At 37.6% G+C, this 16,694-nt stretch overlaps 1 protein-coding gene across 1 annotated transcript in view; it reads right to left on the bottom strand.

Moving 5' to 3' along the window:
* Nucleotides 1-16,694, bottom strand: part of c20h8orf34 (chromosome 20 C8orf34 homolog) — an 82,641-nt gene that overhangs the window by 33,524 nt on the left and 32,423 nt on the right. The window contains exon 7 of the mRNA XM_030123561.1: nucleotides 14,129-14,295. Within this exon, the coding sequence (XP_029979421.1) occupies nucleotides 14,129-14,295 (167 nt within the window). The remainder of the gene's footprint in view (nucleotides 1-14,128; nucleotides 14,296-16,694) is intronic.

The raw sequence follows: 16,694 nt of genomic DNA, 5'->3' as shown, positions 1-16,694 counted from the left end.
GTGTTGACATCAAACTGTCTCTGAGGCCTTGGTATGATGTGATACAGTGATGAATGTGTGTTTTAAGTTGGGTTGGGGTTTGGGTGTTAACGGTGTAAATTATTGCTTTTACATGCACACCATGATGCATATGCAGCAGTTAGGGCTGGCGGCTTTGAGACTTCGGACAGAAAAAGTGTGTGAATTCTTTGAAATGTACTAGTTTTCTGCTTGAATTGGTCATAAAATGTGATCTGATCTGTAGTCACAATTATAAAGAAACACAATGTTCTAAAGTTAAAACCACATAAATAATTAGAATATTTCTTGTATTTACTGAACAATCATGCTACATTGGGCTGGAAAAAGTAAGTGAACCCTTGGATTTAAGAACTGCTTGAACTTTCTTTGGCGTTTACCAAGAAAAGATCGTAAATGTCTCATACAGAGTATTCAGATCAGAATGTCAGTCTGCCTTTTAATAAATGTACACTGTTGTCCATAAAGTTTGAATAATTCTGTTTTGAGAAAAATTTCTCTTTTTATTCCTGCTTATACACATCAATAATCACCTTTGACCTGATGTAATGATCACATTCTGAGTCCCAGTTACACTGTTATTAAGAATTAAACACATTGTCACAATCATTTCATGAGTAGAGGTAAAAAAATACTTTATTCCAACTTTATGGGCAACAGTGTAATTTCAAGTAGAACAGAACAGAACAGAACAGAACAGAATAGAATAGAATAGAATAGATCACAACAAATAGAATAGAATAGAATAGAATAGAATAGAATAGAATAGAATAGAACAGAATAGAATAGAATAGATCACAACAAATAGAATAGAATAGAATAGAATAGAATAGAATAGAATAGAATAGAATAGAATAGAATAGAATAGAATAGAATAGAACAGATCTTTATTGTCACTGTCACAGGAACAATGAAAATCAGTTTAGCAGCTTTGTTCTGTTCAGCAGCAAAAACACTTTGTGTAAAACTGAGTAAAAATATCATACAAAATACTAAAAATGTGTGGCATGTGCAAAAAGCTACAAGATGAAATATTAAATATACATATACTACTAAAGTACAACAAAAACTAGTGAAATATACAAAAGCTAACTCTAGACTACAGATGAGAAATATGTGCAAAAGATAAGGATATATACAGGTGAGATTACGAAAACAAGGTGCATGTGTTAGAAGTATTGCACTGAGGTAGGGGGACTATTGCACTGTCCAAAGGGGGGGGGGGGGGATTCAATCTTCTAGTGTAACCAACATCACAAGGTGTGTTTTCACAAAATTCTTTGGGCTTTTAATGAATGAATGACTGTGTTCGATGTCTCAAAATCTTTTTTAAGTCAACCAGAGTGTATGACTGACTCTATACCTACCATGAGTTCACAATATAACTCAGCACACCTCCTGCACAACACCACCATGATACGTTTACAGTGTGTCTCCCCCAACACTAGTTTACCCTGAAACTATGACAGGCCCATGTCTAGACACAACAAACGTCTGTCCACACTCGCCCGTTAGTCAGCCCGTCACATTTCCACTCCCTGGGTACCGAAGCAGCCATGCATGCTCCCCATGTCTGACGATGAGACGTAGCAGATAAATAAAATGAGTCTAGTCATGGTGGCGGTGATGTGGGGTAGCGGTGGGGGGGGGTGGGGGCGAAATGGAAACTATTTGAGCGATGCAATCTCAACAAAAGGCCCGAACACCAAGGAATTCCGTGCCGCAATCACTCAGTCACAGAAAAGCCAGAATGATGCTGAGCAGAGCGCACAGATAGAGTGTTTGTGTGCTTCCTTCTCCAAGTTTCCATGTAATTTAATGTTGTTTAGATAGCGACGGACTGACTGGCTCTTTGCTGCTCTTCACGGGACTCAAAACAGCGTTGAAGTCATAATTAGTGCATACTCTTCACAAATAACTTAATATACACCTTCTTGGATGATGCTTTGACAGATGTATGGGGTTGAAACGTTGAATGCACCACCCCACACGTGGAGAAAGGAGTCACACACACACACCCACACACACTTCATCATCTCCCATACCAAATCCAAAGCATGTCATCAAGTGCTGTGAGTTACTGTCTCTCATCTATGTGAAGTAATTGAATTTCCATTCTTTCATGAGCAGTGACGATGTCTAACCACATAACGCTGGGCTCTAATTAATAGCCTGTAAGTGATAGATGCCCGGCTCCTCGCTGTGTACCGTCAAAGGCTTCACTCATACACACACACATACCCAGATGTGTGAGCGCCACACTCAGACATATAGATAAAAAGCCATACGGCACATACTCAACCCAACACATATAGTGACACTTGCAGACCTCACACTTGCGTTGCCCTCACACATACAAGCAGCATTTGTGTTTCATTAAGCCCCGAGCACAAAGCCTCCAATTGGTGGTTAGTCGTCACACAGACATCTTTGATCTGAGTCGCGGTAGAGACACATTTGTTTGGCTTTGTAATAAAAACAATATTCCAACGTACATTTCATAATTACGTCTCAACTTTCACATGGCACCCCTCCCCGCCACCATACCCTCCTGGCCTAGAAGTATGCCTGTTAGACTCCAAGCCTCCACATCTCTAAGTGCAGCCGTAAAACCCTGATCAGAATCAGATGGGGACACACATGAACAGGGTAACATCACAACTCTGAGGTCTGTGGAAAGTCTTATCACAGACCTTGGTGCAAACCTTTTTTTTTTTAACTTGCTTTCTAACCACTAATTTTACAGAGATTAGGTTGTCACTGTAGACACAGCCGAGCATGATGTATTGATACATTACACCGCTCGTCACTGTACTGGAATAAAGCAAAATAAACTGAGTGACCTTGAAGACTGCAAACTTAATATCAAACTATTTGTAAAAGCATTTATACAACACTTTGATCTTTATTAGTAGTATTTTATGTAATACGCAGTTAAACTAGATGATGTCTGCCAGGATAAAGGCTGCCATCTACAGTTCACAAAGATATTAATCACTCTTTAAAAAAAACAAAACAAAGTAATTCATCAAACAGGAAAGTGCCTATAAAAGAGTCATGAAGAAAAGCTGTGCAAAAACAGCTATTAAAAAACCAAACATGAATGACGGGGTAATGTGGTGAGGTACAACGAGCAATTCACTCATTTCAGTTCAACTTTTTCCTGCTTGTTTGCGATAAACACATAGATACAGCAGCACAAACATCACTTAACACACAGCAGGGCAGCATCACATTTGCATTCTCTCATACACACAAACAAACCTCTGATTACACACTAATTACTGCATAATGACATTAAGTCTGTCGCTTAGTTGTCTTTTTTCTATCTTAAATCTCAATCTAGGAGTCATCAAGAGTGGGTGAACTTGGACATATCTTGATTTTTTTTTTACTTTTATCTTATCTAATTTTGCAGACAAAGCAGCACACAAGGTCGATGCAGTTACAGCATTAACCGATAATACCATAATGCTTCTATTCATAAACGCACTTTATCTGTTCTCTAGATAAGAATGTCATCATTCTTGTCGCTCTATCTACCATCTTTTGCTTTTGTCTGTCTGCAGTGGTTACAATAAAGCTTCAGTGTGTCCATTTAGGTCGTTTCCGTTCAGATAATTTGTTTGGTTCATCTAAGGCGCTGTGATGAACAGGGAGACATACCACTGGTTGGTACTGGATCCATGCTCTGTGTAATGACTACTGCTAGATTTATGTTATGATCACAGCAGTCTACTTGCCTATTGGTAATTGCTTCCAGTAATACCACTGTAATACCGCAGCAATTTGCCCCTCGATTAACGTATCCATCTGCACCGTGGAGACTTTTACAGGCGTCAAATTGGGCGCAGTTAGGCTTTTACTGGGGACATTCCTTTCACCGAAACCTTCAGAGGTGAACCCAGCCCTTTCAAGCTTTCACTGCACGTGAAAGATTTAGTACTGAAGCAACTTCCACTGTGAAATATATATGTCCTCATCCACCTCCTTCTCTTCTGTAAATGTACCATGATGACACTGCTGTGTGTTGTTGTTGGTTTACACTGTTACCAGGGCAACTGTTGTGCCTTTGGTTGTTTAGGCAAGAAAAGAAAGGGCAATGGGGGTAACAAAGTGCGTGCACGTGTTATTGCTACTGCTGGCGTCAGGAAGTGCGTGACTCGTCTGCTGAGACTGCCAATCTGAATGTTAGCCTGAGGCAGAGGACAGTGAGACAGCTTTTAGCCATGTTAGCGCCGCCATCAGTTCATGTAGACGTAAACACAGATACACACATGAGGCAGGTTACACCGTCATGTATTACACAGCATTCTGTACTGTTTACATTGTATATATTACAGTGCAATAAAGCAGCTCAGATTGCATAAGAGGTACTGAGTGATATCATATAGGCTTTAATGTGACAAACTGTGGAAAGCTAATATGTTGATATGGAAGTTATTTGAGAGGAAATTCCATCTACCATGGCAGGAATGTCATTGTGTCAACTTATAAGTTTTATAGTAACAACAGGGTGGGTGAAAAGTAACAAGGCATTAGAAATTGCTTATAGAATTTTTAATATCACTGAAGTCATGGTGAAATTTTTTTTAAACAGACAATACTAATGGGGATTTCTTATTTTCTTATTGTCTTATTTGTTATTCATGGATTCAGGAGGTTGTTCATTCTATCCCTGGCTGTTTTGAGGAAACTGGTTGACGCCACTGGCGCTTACTTTGAAATATTTTAATTTCATTTTAATTTCATTTATTTACATTCATACAGTGGATGGTGCACATGGTGGTGCAGTGAATAGCACTCGTGCCTCACAGCAAGAAGGTCCTGGGTTCAATTCCAACACCAGTCGATGGTGGTGGGACCTTTGTGTGTTGAGTTTGCAAACACATGCAGTGATAGGTTAATCGGTTAATCTAAATTGCCCATAGGTGTGAATGTGAGAGTGATTGTTTGTCTCTATATGTCAGCCCTGCGATGTACTGGTGACATGTCCAGGGTGTACCCCTCTTTAACCCGTAAGTAGCTGGGATAGGCTCCAGTGACGCCCGTGACCCTGACCCTAAAGCGGGTTCAGATAATGAATGAATGAATTTATTTTGAACATGCAAAGAAACAAAATAAAACAAAACAATGCAAAATAAGACAAAAACAAAATAACATTTAAATGTACAGAATCTATCTTCAAGTATGTGCAAGTCTGAATTTTGCATGGTCGAAAAGGAGTAGGAAGAAGTATAAACTTATTTAATCCTACCCCTCAAGTGCTTTTTCACCTTTATCACTAACTTAATACATGAATCAAACTATACGTTTTTCCTAATTTAGCATTCGAGCCACAACTAATACTTAATGCAGTAATTGAATTATACACAAAAATATGATCATGGCAGTACAGTCATAAAAACAGACATCAACAGTTCAACAATTTTCTTCAATAAATAAGATTTACTTTCATTTTCCCATGTAAAAAAGAACATTTAGCATTGGTTTCAATAAATTTGTAATAAGAAAATCAATTTCATTACCAATTTTTAATGCCTAGTTACTTTTCACCCACCCTGTATGTCATTCCTATCTGCCGTGAAGTTAATAATAACATCACAGAAAAGCCACTAATTAAAATTAACTGTTAAACATCTAAAACCTTCACAAAAACACCATAGAAATTACCCTGATGTTTCCATCAAAGTCCATTTTTACTGACCCACTCAATCTCATCATCCCGTCTTTAGTCTATTCATTCTAAAATTCAGTGGTGTTTCACAGCAGGCAGCTCTTGATCATGGAAGTTACGTACAACAAAAGAGCTACACAAGCTTTGTAATTCCTCCCACAGTCGCTGCTTTATTCTGTGTGTATCAAGGATCAGACATCATTTTATCATAGCCTCATCTTGCCACCATCAAATCCTCACTGTCACTGTGAATCAGCTTACTTGTCCTTTCACAGACCTCCTCTCCAGTTTCAGGAGCCATGCCAAGGCAAGAAGACACACTAAAAGCGTCTGTGAATTCATGCTCTGGAGTCTAATGTGTGGTGTATGAAAACTTCACACTGAGAGGAGCCCTGTTGCCTCCTGTTAAACTATAATCTGTGTTAATAACCCTGGATGTTGATGAAACGTATGCCTCAAACTGTGTACATGTGCTGTAACACCCTTTTACCTCTTTTTAAGATGGACAAAGTCTTGCTTATTTTAAAACTTACACTACATATTTCCATATTTGATTAACCCATGAAGACCCAGTGCTATTTTTGTGTTAGTTCCCAAATTAATTTTACTCTCTATTTAACCCTTCTGAAGTGATTTACCACCATTTATCATAATATCTTCTCCATTTTGCATTTTTTTCAGCGAAAATCTGGTATTTTCCTATATTTATTTTACTGATCACGTACTTTAATCATTATGTAGAGATTACATTTGAGGGATATTATACCAAAAACAGAGAAACCTTGAGAAAAAGTGATTTTTTTTTTTTGTAAAATATATCATTAACTGAACATAAAACAAGTGTCTCCATCCACTGTCATTGATCCAACTCCATGGGTTTTACTGGTGAATTAATGCTGTAGAAGATGACGGTGTTTCCATGTTCACAACGGAGCCTCTGAATGTCCAAATGGGTCATATCTGATGACCATGAAAAGATGATTAACTGCATTTTATACCGATTATTTACATGGACTGATAGGATAAGTGACTCTAAAGTTATCACCCCGCCCTGAAGGGGAGGCAACGGGTTTTTTTTTTTTTTTTTTGTTTCTTTGTTTGTTAACACTCTAGCAGCAAAACTTTTGGTTGAATTCATACCAAATTGGCTTTATAGATTGCCAATGACCCAGAACAGATCTGATTAAGTTTTGGGAACAGTACGTCAAAGTTCAATTTTTTTTTTTTTTTTCCCCATTTACTTATAATGGGTGAAATTTCACATGTCTGTAGCAGTAAAACTATTGGTTGAATTCATACCAAATTGGGTTTACAGATTGCCAGTGACCCAGAATAGATGTGGTTACATTTTCCTTCCATTTACTTATAATGGGCAAAATTTCAAATGTCTATAAAAACATCAATTTTGTTTCAATTTACTTCAAACCTGGTACATACATAGAGGTAATTGATATGCTGACATCAGCACACACAAAAATGAGCTACAACACATGCAAGGGGTGGGGTTTGTTGTACCTGGAACCACTTGTTGAACATTTGAGATCAGTAGATGCTTTTGGTCACTGGTGTATATTTGGATCTTTGGGTTAATTTATGTTATTGTGCTTGAACCAAATGCCCTCTTCTGTCACAATATCTCCATTGATAAACTATGCTGGACTCAATTACATGGAGAATCTAGTGTCTTATTGGTCACATTCCCATGTTCCTGTACTTCAGATGGTATATAGCAGCCAGTTTAAAAACAAGGTAAGAATCTAATACACCTACTCGTGGGGTTAAGCGTTACCACATTAACCTTTAAAAACATATTACAAGATATGTATAATAATGCATTTGCAACACACAAGCTCGATTTTGCACAAAGAACAGCAGATTTCTGGAAATTCAGAGGGTATGTCCCTGAAATGGAATACTTCCACTGAGGATGACGAGAGCAGTAAATTTACAGTGGGGAACTGGCTAACTTGTCTCATTAACTTACCATAAAATAACACTGCAAGGCCAAAAGCAGGGTGTTTCTCCCCACATACTGAACTCAGCTTGTTTCTTATTTCAGATCAGTATAAAACTGTGGTCTCACCACCCAGAGAAAACTAGAATCTTGACATTTTCCATGGTTTTACAAGAACATGTGAGTCATATTCATTTTCAGTATGGTTTTGACTGTGGTAAATATTAAGCGCAGAACTAATGAAAACAACAGGGAAAACATAGTGGCATCCCTGGGAGAAGCAAGAGAATCAACAAGACTTATCCTCTAAGCTGATTTTATTTTCTCTTTTTCTGGAACGATCTGAACAAAACAAATCTACCTTAAGCCATGTCTTTGGTTTTTGTAATTGTATTCAGTCCGGAAAAACTTGGCTAGCAGGACTGTACACTATTCCAAGAGGATTTTATTATTTTTTCATAAGCTTCTTATCCAGGTGCTGGAAAAAGACACCCAGATTGGAAAACCCTTCTCACTGTGGAAATGAGGATTAGTTGCTGACTTTCTTTGTGTCTCCTAAGCCTGGTTTTATAATGCAGCTTATTCAGTCACAGTTGTTGTCATAAAGCAGAAGAGCAGAGTAGTGCTCCTTTCCTGCCTCCCAGTGGATATACAGTACATTTAATGTTATATTTTACCTCTGAACACTTACCCAACCTCCTCTCCTTGTCTTCCTGAGGATTAGACACTAAATATGAGTGATCGCATCCACACCATGAAACGTGTTAATTTCATGCTAATGTAATTGTTTTCACTTGGGTAGTTTCTCAGCATTAAGATGCTTCCAGCAAATTAGCAGGTGTGATGAACAAACCCCCCCCCCCCGACAGATAACACAAGAACTACACGGATGCACAGCTGACACATCTGTTGTTGACATATGTTCCTATGAAAAAAAAAACCAACAACTGTCTTTTCATTTCATGCAACATGATTCCATTAAAATCAAACTATGCGTGCGAGGGACACATTTCATACATGGAATATATTAAAATGAAAACAAATAACATGCCTGATGTTACGCAATTCATGTAGATGAGTTAAATTCCTCACAGCAATGGATATTTGTTCCAAAAAGTACTTTAATGACCTGTTTTTGTTTTATTTTTAAATCAGATTTGGCAGAACTTCCACACTGAATGGAAACTTTTCATCCCAGCCCCTTGGCTCCCAATAGGACCTCACATGCAGCAACTGTAATACCATATTTCAACCACTAGATGTCATCCTAACCAAATGCCTGAATACATCCAATGCACCCAATGCAGCAGCTACAACCACTGGCAGAGTGTACAAGACTAAAATATTACATGAATGATACACCACATAGTGTTTGAGCATATTATAAATACAAAACTAAGAAAAAAAAATTAAAAACTGAATGATTGTTACTGGAAGTAAGATAAAGTCATTTTAAAATTTCACCTATAATGGGTGTGATTTGTGTTCTATGAGAATTTAGTGTCATTTTAATCCAGTTATTAAAGAAATTCAGTCCATTTGACAACATATAAGCACTCATTATTGAGTCCTCAAGCTGTACCCTGAATCTACCAGCCGTAGGATGACTGCTGAGCTGGTGACTATTTTTTTAACCTTGATATGAACAGGGGAAATGAAAAAGATAAATATTTCCTTCAGGGATCAATATACTATCACAAGATCACCATCCTACCAAGGATCATCAGTCATCTTTGACGTTCATTTGGTCAAAGCAACAGTATTTGTGCCCAGACCATCTTTCTAAATGAGACCCAGAAATCCAGGGTCATTCTTTTTTGCACCAACCCACCACACACTGCACATTGGATCACTTTAATCAGCTCTACAGTACAGTGGCAGGCCATGGTAGATGACAGTCCATACAGTCATGGTCATCCCTGCAGTGAAGACCATGACCAGGCCTTGACAGATAAACAGAAATGACCTTTCTGCATTATTTTCTTTGAGTTACTGCTCTGGACCAAAGTGTGCAAATCACTTGGGGAATAAAGTAGACGGGGCTTTAGAGTTATGATCAAGGAGGGCCATCACACACCATCAACATCCGGCTTTACAGCTGGACCCATCACTGTTATATACTGCACTCTGTGGGTGCATTTGGCTGATACAGGGAAAACCAATAATAATAATAACATTGTCTTCACATGATGATTTGACTTAAGCAGGGTGTAGGTATGGTAGTAATAAAATCAGCTCATGAAACTATATCGAAACAGCGGACACTGGGCCTTATCACAGAAAATACTATGATATAATAAAAGGACAGACTGTAAACTACTGTAGGCCTCATAAAATCTGTTCAATTCACCTTTTTCCCTTATAGGAGAACGTAAGGTTAAAGCTACTGAACTGCAGAACTGGAATGTGGGTGTAATTTATGAGGCAGACCCTGAATCTAGGTAGAGTAAGTATTTGTACTTTTTTCAGAATTGTATTTAACCTTTATTTAACGAGGTTGGTCCCATTAAGACGGGGGATCTCTTTTTCAAGGGAGACCTTGCTAAGACAGCAGCGATACAGTCACATCATTACATTTTATAATAAAAGCATGTGCAAACACACACATAAAACAACTGTAACGGTTACAGACCAACAGCTTTGATTCCAAAGATTTCACTCGCTCTTAAAAAGCCTTGAAGGGAATCAGTGTTTGACTTAGACAAAAAATATATGGTTATTCATTTGTTTTGTAACTTGTCTTTATCTGCTCATGTATGTATGTATGTATGTATGTATGTATTTATTTATTTATTACAACAACAAATCAAACATTAAGACAAACAAAGACAAATTGTGCAGGTGAGATCAGAAAACCCTGTGGGGCTTATAAAATTAATCTCACCTCATTATAGAATTACCTTAAAGAAAGACAATGGGAATAAAACAATAACATACAAAGTACAACAAAAATATAAATAGAGAATAAAAGAAAAAGAGTATGTGTAAGTGTGTGTCAGGGTGGGAGAGTGTGTGAATGAGAAATATTTAAATTTGTTGAATCAGATCTGTCCTAAGCCTAAACTTAAACTGACTCAGCGAAGTGGTCTGAGATGGGTTTCATTAACACTATAAATAAACAATTTAAAAGAAGCTTTTAGACTAAGGACATATATTGGCATTCAACTCTGTGCAACCTTTCAGCCAATGTGTCACATATCAATAAAGAAGCGTGACACTCTACACGACCCTGATGAAAAGATCCTTCTAACAAGCACAGGAGCTTGAATGCTGTGACAGTAGAGCAGAGAACCAAGAGGTACATGGATTGTATGTCACCCAACTGCAATGGCTCTGTAGAGTCTTGAGACACTGAATCACTATAATTGGCACTCACACTGTAGACTCGAAGGAGAGAGGAAAGGTTGTGAGCAGTTCATCTTCAAGACAGAAAATACATGTCAGGCATTTGTTGGTTTATCTGGAGTAAAGTGAACAGACTGACTGTACATACTTAAACCCAGTCTTTTACAGACACTTCCACTGCACAGACGGGGCTGAACACATGACAGCACAGGAGCATATGTCGTTCTTCTACTGTATTTTTCAAGAGAATTAAGTCAGTAGGTGAAGATTAGCTCACAGCACAGACAGAGCAAGTGGAAAGAACACGGCGAGTGCTTTACCAGACAAAATATCTCAGGCAACAAATTCAATTTGGCATGAGGCATTACATCCTGTGTCTGCACAGACAGGGTGACGAGCTCTCAGACCCTCCAGTGAATAAAGTCAAAACAAAATGTCACATCAGATACTCTTTCCTCTGCCTTTGTCTCCTACTCATCCATCTCTAGTCAGCACATGATTGTATGATGGCCATTAAGGAATGTGAAGGCGCAAACACACATGCATAGCCTCAAACAGACAAAAAATAAATCACGGGACCTACTTTGTGTCAGATTACTACATTTACTGGCTGAGAACATCTGGTCATACTATGTAAACAGGAAGCACTGTTTCCTTTAACAGCTACTACAGTCCTCTGACATACACTGAATACTTCTGTACACGTCTGTTCTCTGCAACACAACACGTGTGTCCTTAAAGTCTGCATTTATGCAACACATTCCTCCCTTATCTTTTTTAGTTGAAGCATGATTTCTGTCGGGGCAATGTGGATAACTTCTTTCTCAAATGCACATCTACTTCTGCCACAGTGAGTGCTTCTCAACTTTTATCAGAAATGCTTTTTCACACTGCCAAGAGGAAATGACTGAACAGGGTACATTTGAGTTTAAGTAACTCAACAAAGTAGACAGTAATAACTCAGTAATAGTAAGACGTTTTCAGGAGAAGAAAGACAGGAGTCATAACCCAAACTCAGTACGGCTTAATACCCGAGATTTAGTCTGTGAAGACTGCATTAAATGAAAACCTTCTAAAATGATTTTCTACTGCCTGCAATTTTGGTGAATCTCTTTGAAGATGTCAGAACCTGACACGGCCCACCAAAGGTTCTACTCTGGCCCACAGGATGAATTAGAGAAACGCAAATAATGCACTGAAGATATTAAAAACTCATTTTAGTTCCAAACTTCAAAATTTTGAACATTATGCCTGTTACTAAATGTTTTGCGTATTTTGCAGATCCACTTAAGTCTGTAATGCACAAGTATAAATGATAAGTTGAGATAATAATACAGGCTTATTCAAAATGAATGAACCCATTTCACAATGCATTGCTTCAGTTCTCAAGCATCGTCATGGAATGAGTCAGTGACCATTTGAAAGAGGAGTTTTCTAAGTTGTGAATGGCTGCCTCGATGACCTTAAACATCGAATAACAACAGCGATCAACTCAGTGGATCATGATATGCTGATACGCATCTGGGAGGAATTCTCTTATCACACTGATATGGCCCATGCTGCAGGTGGTGGCCACACTGAACACTTGTAAGACAGGAAATAAAAGTTGATTGTGAGTAGAATACTTGTGACTTGGCTGGAGTTTTCTATTGCTTTTCCTTATTAAAATATTGCATAATTAATTCAGTTAATTCTTTTTGAATAACCCTGTATTGTTGCACTTATTTTTCTTAAGAAATTTCAGGTTGTTGAGGTTATTCACATTTTTTGTGAAAGGATAGTTTGTAAATGTAAGCAATTTCATGACTTAATTTTACTCTTTTGTACTAAAACAAGTAAAAAATCTGGAGTTCTCAATATTTACATGCTATTATGCCATTGGTTCCCAACCTTTTTTGGCTCTTGACCCCATTTTAACATCACAAATTTCTGGCGACCCCAGACATTCAAAACGGAGACTTTTTTTTTGTTTTTTTTTTGCTAAAATTCATTTATTTTTGATCATGTAACAGTTTGCTATACTATGTTGCAAATAAATGTTAATTTTAGACACATTTAGTCTATATAATGTATATTATTATGGACAGAGGCAGAAAAGCCATGTGTAGATTACTGCACAAAGTGAGAATTTTATTTTCCGTGGTCAGGATATGTACAGCCAGTCCAGCTTGGATTTATAAGGCTGACAATTAATACTGAAAAAACAATAACTCAAACTATGAGTTATGAAAGAGCTGCAGCATCTGAAACTGACCACAATGAACATTTGAAAGATAAACAGAACCACAGTGCTTCAGTTTAAGCTTCAGAGTTTGTCATGTCTTTTGTGTATTGGGATTGTCTCTCTCAACTCACCATATATTTTTTAATAGCAAGTTGTTTTTTTTCTTTCTTTTTTTTTTTTAAATCAGTTTCTAGAAATTTCAGGAGACCCCATTTGAATTCCAGGCGACCCCACTTTGGGTCCCGACCAAAAGGTTGAAAAACACTGTACTATGCTATTATTTTTACTAGTCCGGCCCACTTTAGATCCTATTGGCTCTATGAGTTTGACACCTCTGCTGTAGATGGTTAGATGTTTTCATCACTCAAACTCAACAACACATTTATAGGTAGGGTGGGAGATGTTTTCCTGGATCATTTTTTACTATATTATGTAAAATCCCCCTCACACCCTGATTGCAACCAATTAATTAAATGCGCCAACACAAAAATAAAAAAATTTTAGTCACCTGTGGAACGGACAGGACAAAAAAAACACCATCCGATCATTTTAACCGGCCCATCGAAATGATTGAATGGTGATATATCTATCAAATTCAACTGCCATTTGTCCCTCCCCCCTCTGCGAGTACAATCAATACAATGGAGGTGTGGCTTCGGAGGAAATCTGAAGAAAGGAGTTTGGACTTTTGAATTGTGTATTTTCAAAATATAGCTTGCTCGAACCGTTTTTCCAGGATCTCCTACCCGACCTTTAACCATGTTTTAAATGACGAGAAAGCAGATGTTAAAATGAGTGGCCATGAGATAACAATTAACAACAGTGGCAATGAATCAGCTTTCAGTTCAACCCACAATTTTAACACAGACTATCTTTTACAATCAGGGAGAGCACACTTATCTGACATTACCCAGAAGCTCCATGGCATCGTCTTCATCCTCTATCTCTTCCTCTGCGATGGAGAGGGCGGGGCTGTTGACCGAATCAAAGGAGTCCTGGGACAACATGGCCGCCAGCAGTTTCTTGTGATGCTGCTGCTGCTCTTTTAAACCTTTACTCTTTGTTTCCATCTTGAGGCTGAAGGAAGAAGAGTAAGAGATGAAATACAGAGGCTTTTGTTGACCTGTTCTAAAACATCTATGTACTTGTATCCTCTCCTCCTAATCCGTCAGATCTAAGCTGCCTCCAGTCATTCTACATCAAGCTGGTGGTTAATAGTTTTTCAGCTGTGGCGCACCTTGTTATAAATGGATGGAAGAGGATAAGGGGGATAATTGCTCTGAGGTGAGCTTTGAAGCAATAGTTGTAGCTCTCAACAAAGCCATTAGCAGTAGTACTTTGAGGAAAGGAAAAAGTTAGTGACATTTAGTAAGCTTGTGTTCCTCTTATATATCCAATCTAATCCAACTTTATTTGTAAAGCACTTTAAAACAACCACAGTGGACCAAAGTGCTGTACAGAAAATCAAATAAAAACCAAAAAAACAGAGTAAAATACAAGAATAGATTAAAAGACACAGAACAACTGCAAAAAAAAAATTTAATAAAAATAAAAAAAATAAAATAAATAAATATTATATTACAGTAATATTATAGTTATAATATCTTACAATATTGTCTAATTTTATACTATTCAACCATGAGGACAGATTATAAAAAGCTATTTACCACAACTGCTACTATGACGCAAGTTTTATCTGGAAATATGTGAAAAATATCAGATGAATTATGTTCTTTCTCTAAGGCTGAAACAAGATGGAATAATGCCTCCAATTTCCTGTACAGTTAAAGATACAATTACAGAGGCTGACTCTAGCTCTGTGTGAAGAAATTAATTTCCATATCCATCTGGCTGAGGGTGTGGATTAGGGGGGTTGAAGGGTATTAATTTGATGCTAATCTTAGTTTAATGACTTCTATTTACAGATAATGGAGAAAGGTCTTAAGACAGCCGATATGTCTTCATAGTCTGTCTGGTCTTTTGTGGTAATTTACTGATACGGGTGAAGCCGGATGGTTGGTGTTGGTTGTGGCTTGGTGCCCTTTTTCCAGTCATTATCTTCAAAAAGTTAAACATTGTTTCTGTGTTTTTTTTTTGCAAAGTACTTTAAACAGGGAAGAAAACTTTGATACAGTGCAGCAAACAAAATAAAGTGAGAAAAATCCAAGCTTGCTTTTTTCAAAAAACAAATAAGTGTTTGGGTTTCTTATGTGGGGTACGTTTTATTACTTCTCTATGCTAAAGTATATTATATTCTCATATATCCTCTGAAATTCTGTGCCTCACTATGCCTGCTGGCAGCTTCTTCACTGTCAGCATTTTTTTTTGTCTGCTGGGACCAACCTCAGGTGGCACAAACCAATGATTAAAATGGAAAAATAAGACCCTGAATCAAAATAAGTGCAAGCCCCAAAACTGGATCTCTACCTCCAAGTTTATCATTATCTTTTCCTGTTTGCATTCCAAAAAAAATGAGTAATCTGGATGACAGTATGTTTTGGAGGATGAAATAAGAGAGGTGTGTTTTACTGCATTCAGTTTATTGCACTGACAGACATATGTTTCATTCTACTTGACAGACTCTTTTAAAATGAGCTGTTTCATTGGATATACTGCCCTGACAGTTGCATTTGATTTCCCATGTACCCATTGCACTTATCCTCCTCCACTGTGCACTCCAAACACACCACCTGTCAACACTCCCTATGGTCGTCTGTGACAGGTTGGGTGGAATGAGGGACGGAGCGCAAGATAAAAAATTCAGAAAAGTACTTACCAAAGTAAGTAGAGAGAGCTATACTGGTTTGACAAATAGGTCAAACACTCAAAAAAGTGTGAGGGCACTAGTCTGAATTTGATTGAGCCCCAGAAAGGATGGCCTATAAAAAAGGGTAGTTCTAGTTTTTACTCTCAGAGAGGTCACTTTAACTATTCTAATGACATATGTGTGCTTCTATGAAACTGGTCCCTAAAAACAGGACATGGAGGCTAAAAATTCAAACCAGATGTAGATTAATGTTATGAAGTAAGTTTGGAAGCACTTTGGGTCTATTTTAAAAATAAATACTTACTGAGAAAAAAGCTAAACTATTTTTCAGATAAAACAAATTTTTATATTATTTTACATTACATTTAATACAAATCTGCATGTAACACGGTCAAAAGGACACAGAAATTACACACTACTATTTTCTTGAATATCTCTTTATTCTCTCACAGGTACATTTTGGCAATCGAACTAATTATGCAAGGGAGAGTTTTTCAAAAAAAGGACCACTGTTGCAAAATCATTTGCAATTTATGTGTGTTTAATTGGGCAGGTTCTGTATGTAACGCAAGTGGACACGAAGGGTTACACACAAAACCTGGAATGAGACTGAGAATTCATGAAAAACCGGCATGTCTGGATTAGAAAAACCATTAGGATCATCAAATTTAACATAGTGTCTTCATTTATAGCGGTATGTAAGACCATT

The sequence above is a fragment of the Sphaeramia orbicularis genome, chromosome 20 (genome assembly GCF_902148855.1).
Source record: "Sphaeramia orbicularis chromosome 20, fSphaOr1.1, whole genome shotgun sequence".
Lineage (NCBI taxonomy): Eukaryota > Metazoa > Chordata > Actinopteri > Kurtiformes > Apogonidae > Sphaeramia > Sphaeramia orbicularis.
The sequence above is the reverse complement of the archived record's forward strand: the minus strand, read 5'-3'. Positions and strand labels throughout refer to the sequence as shown.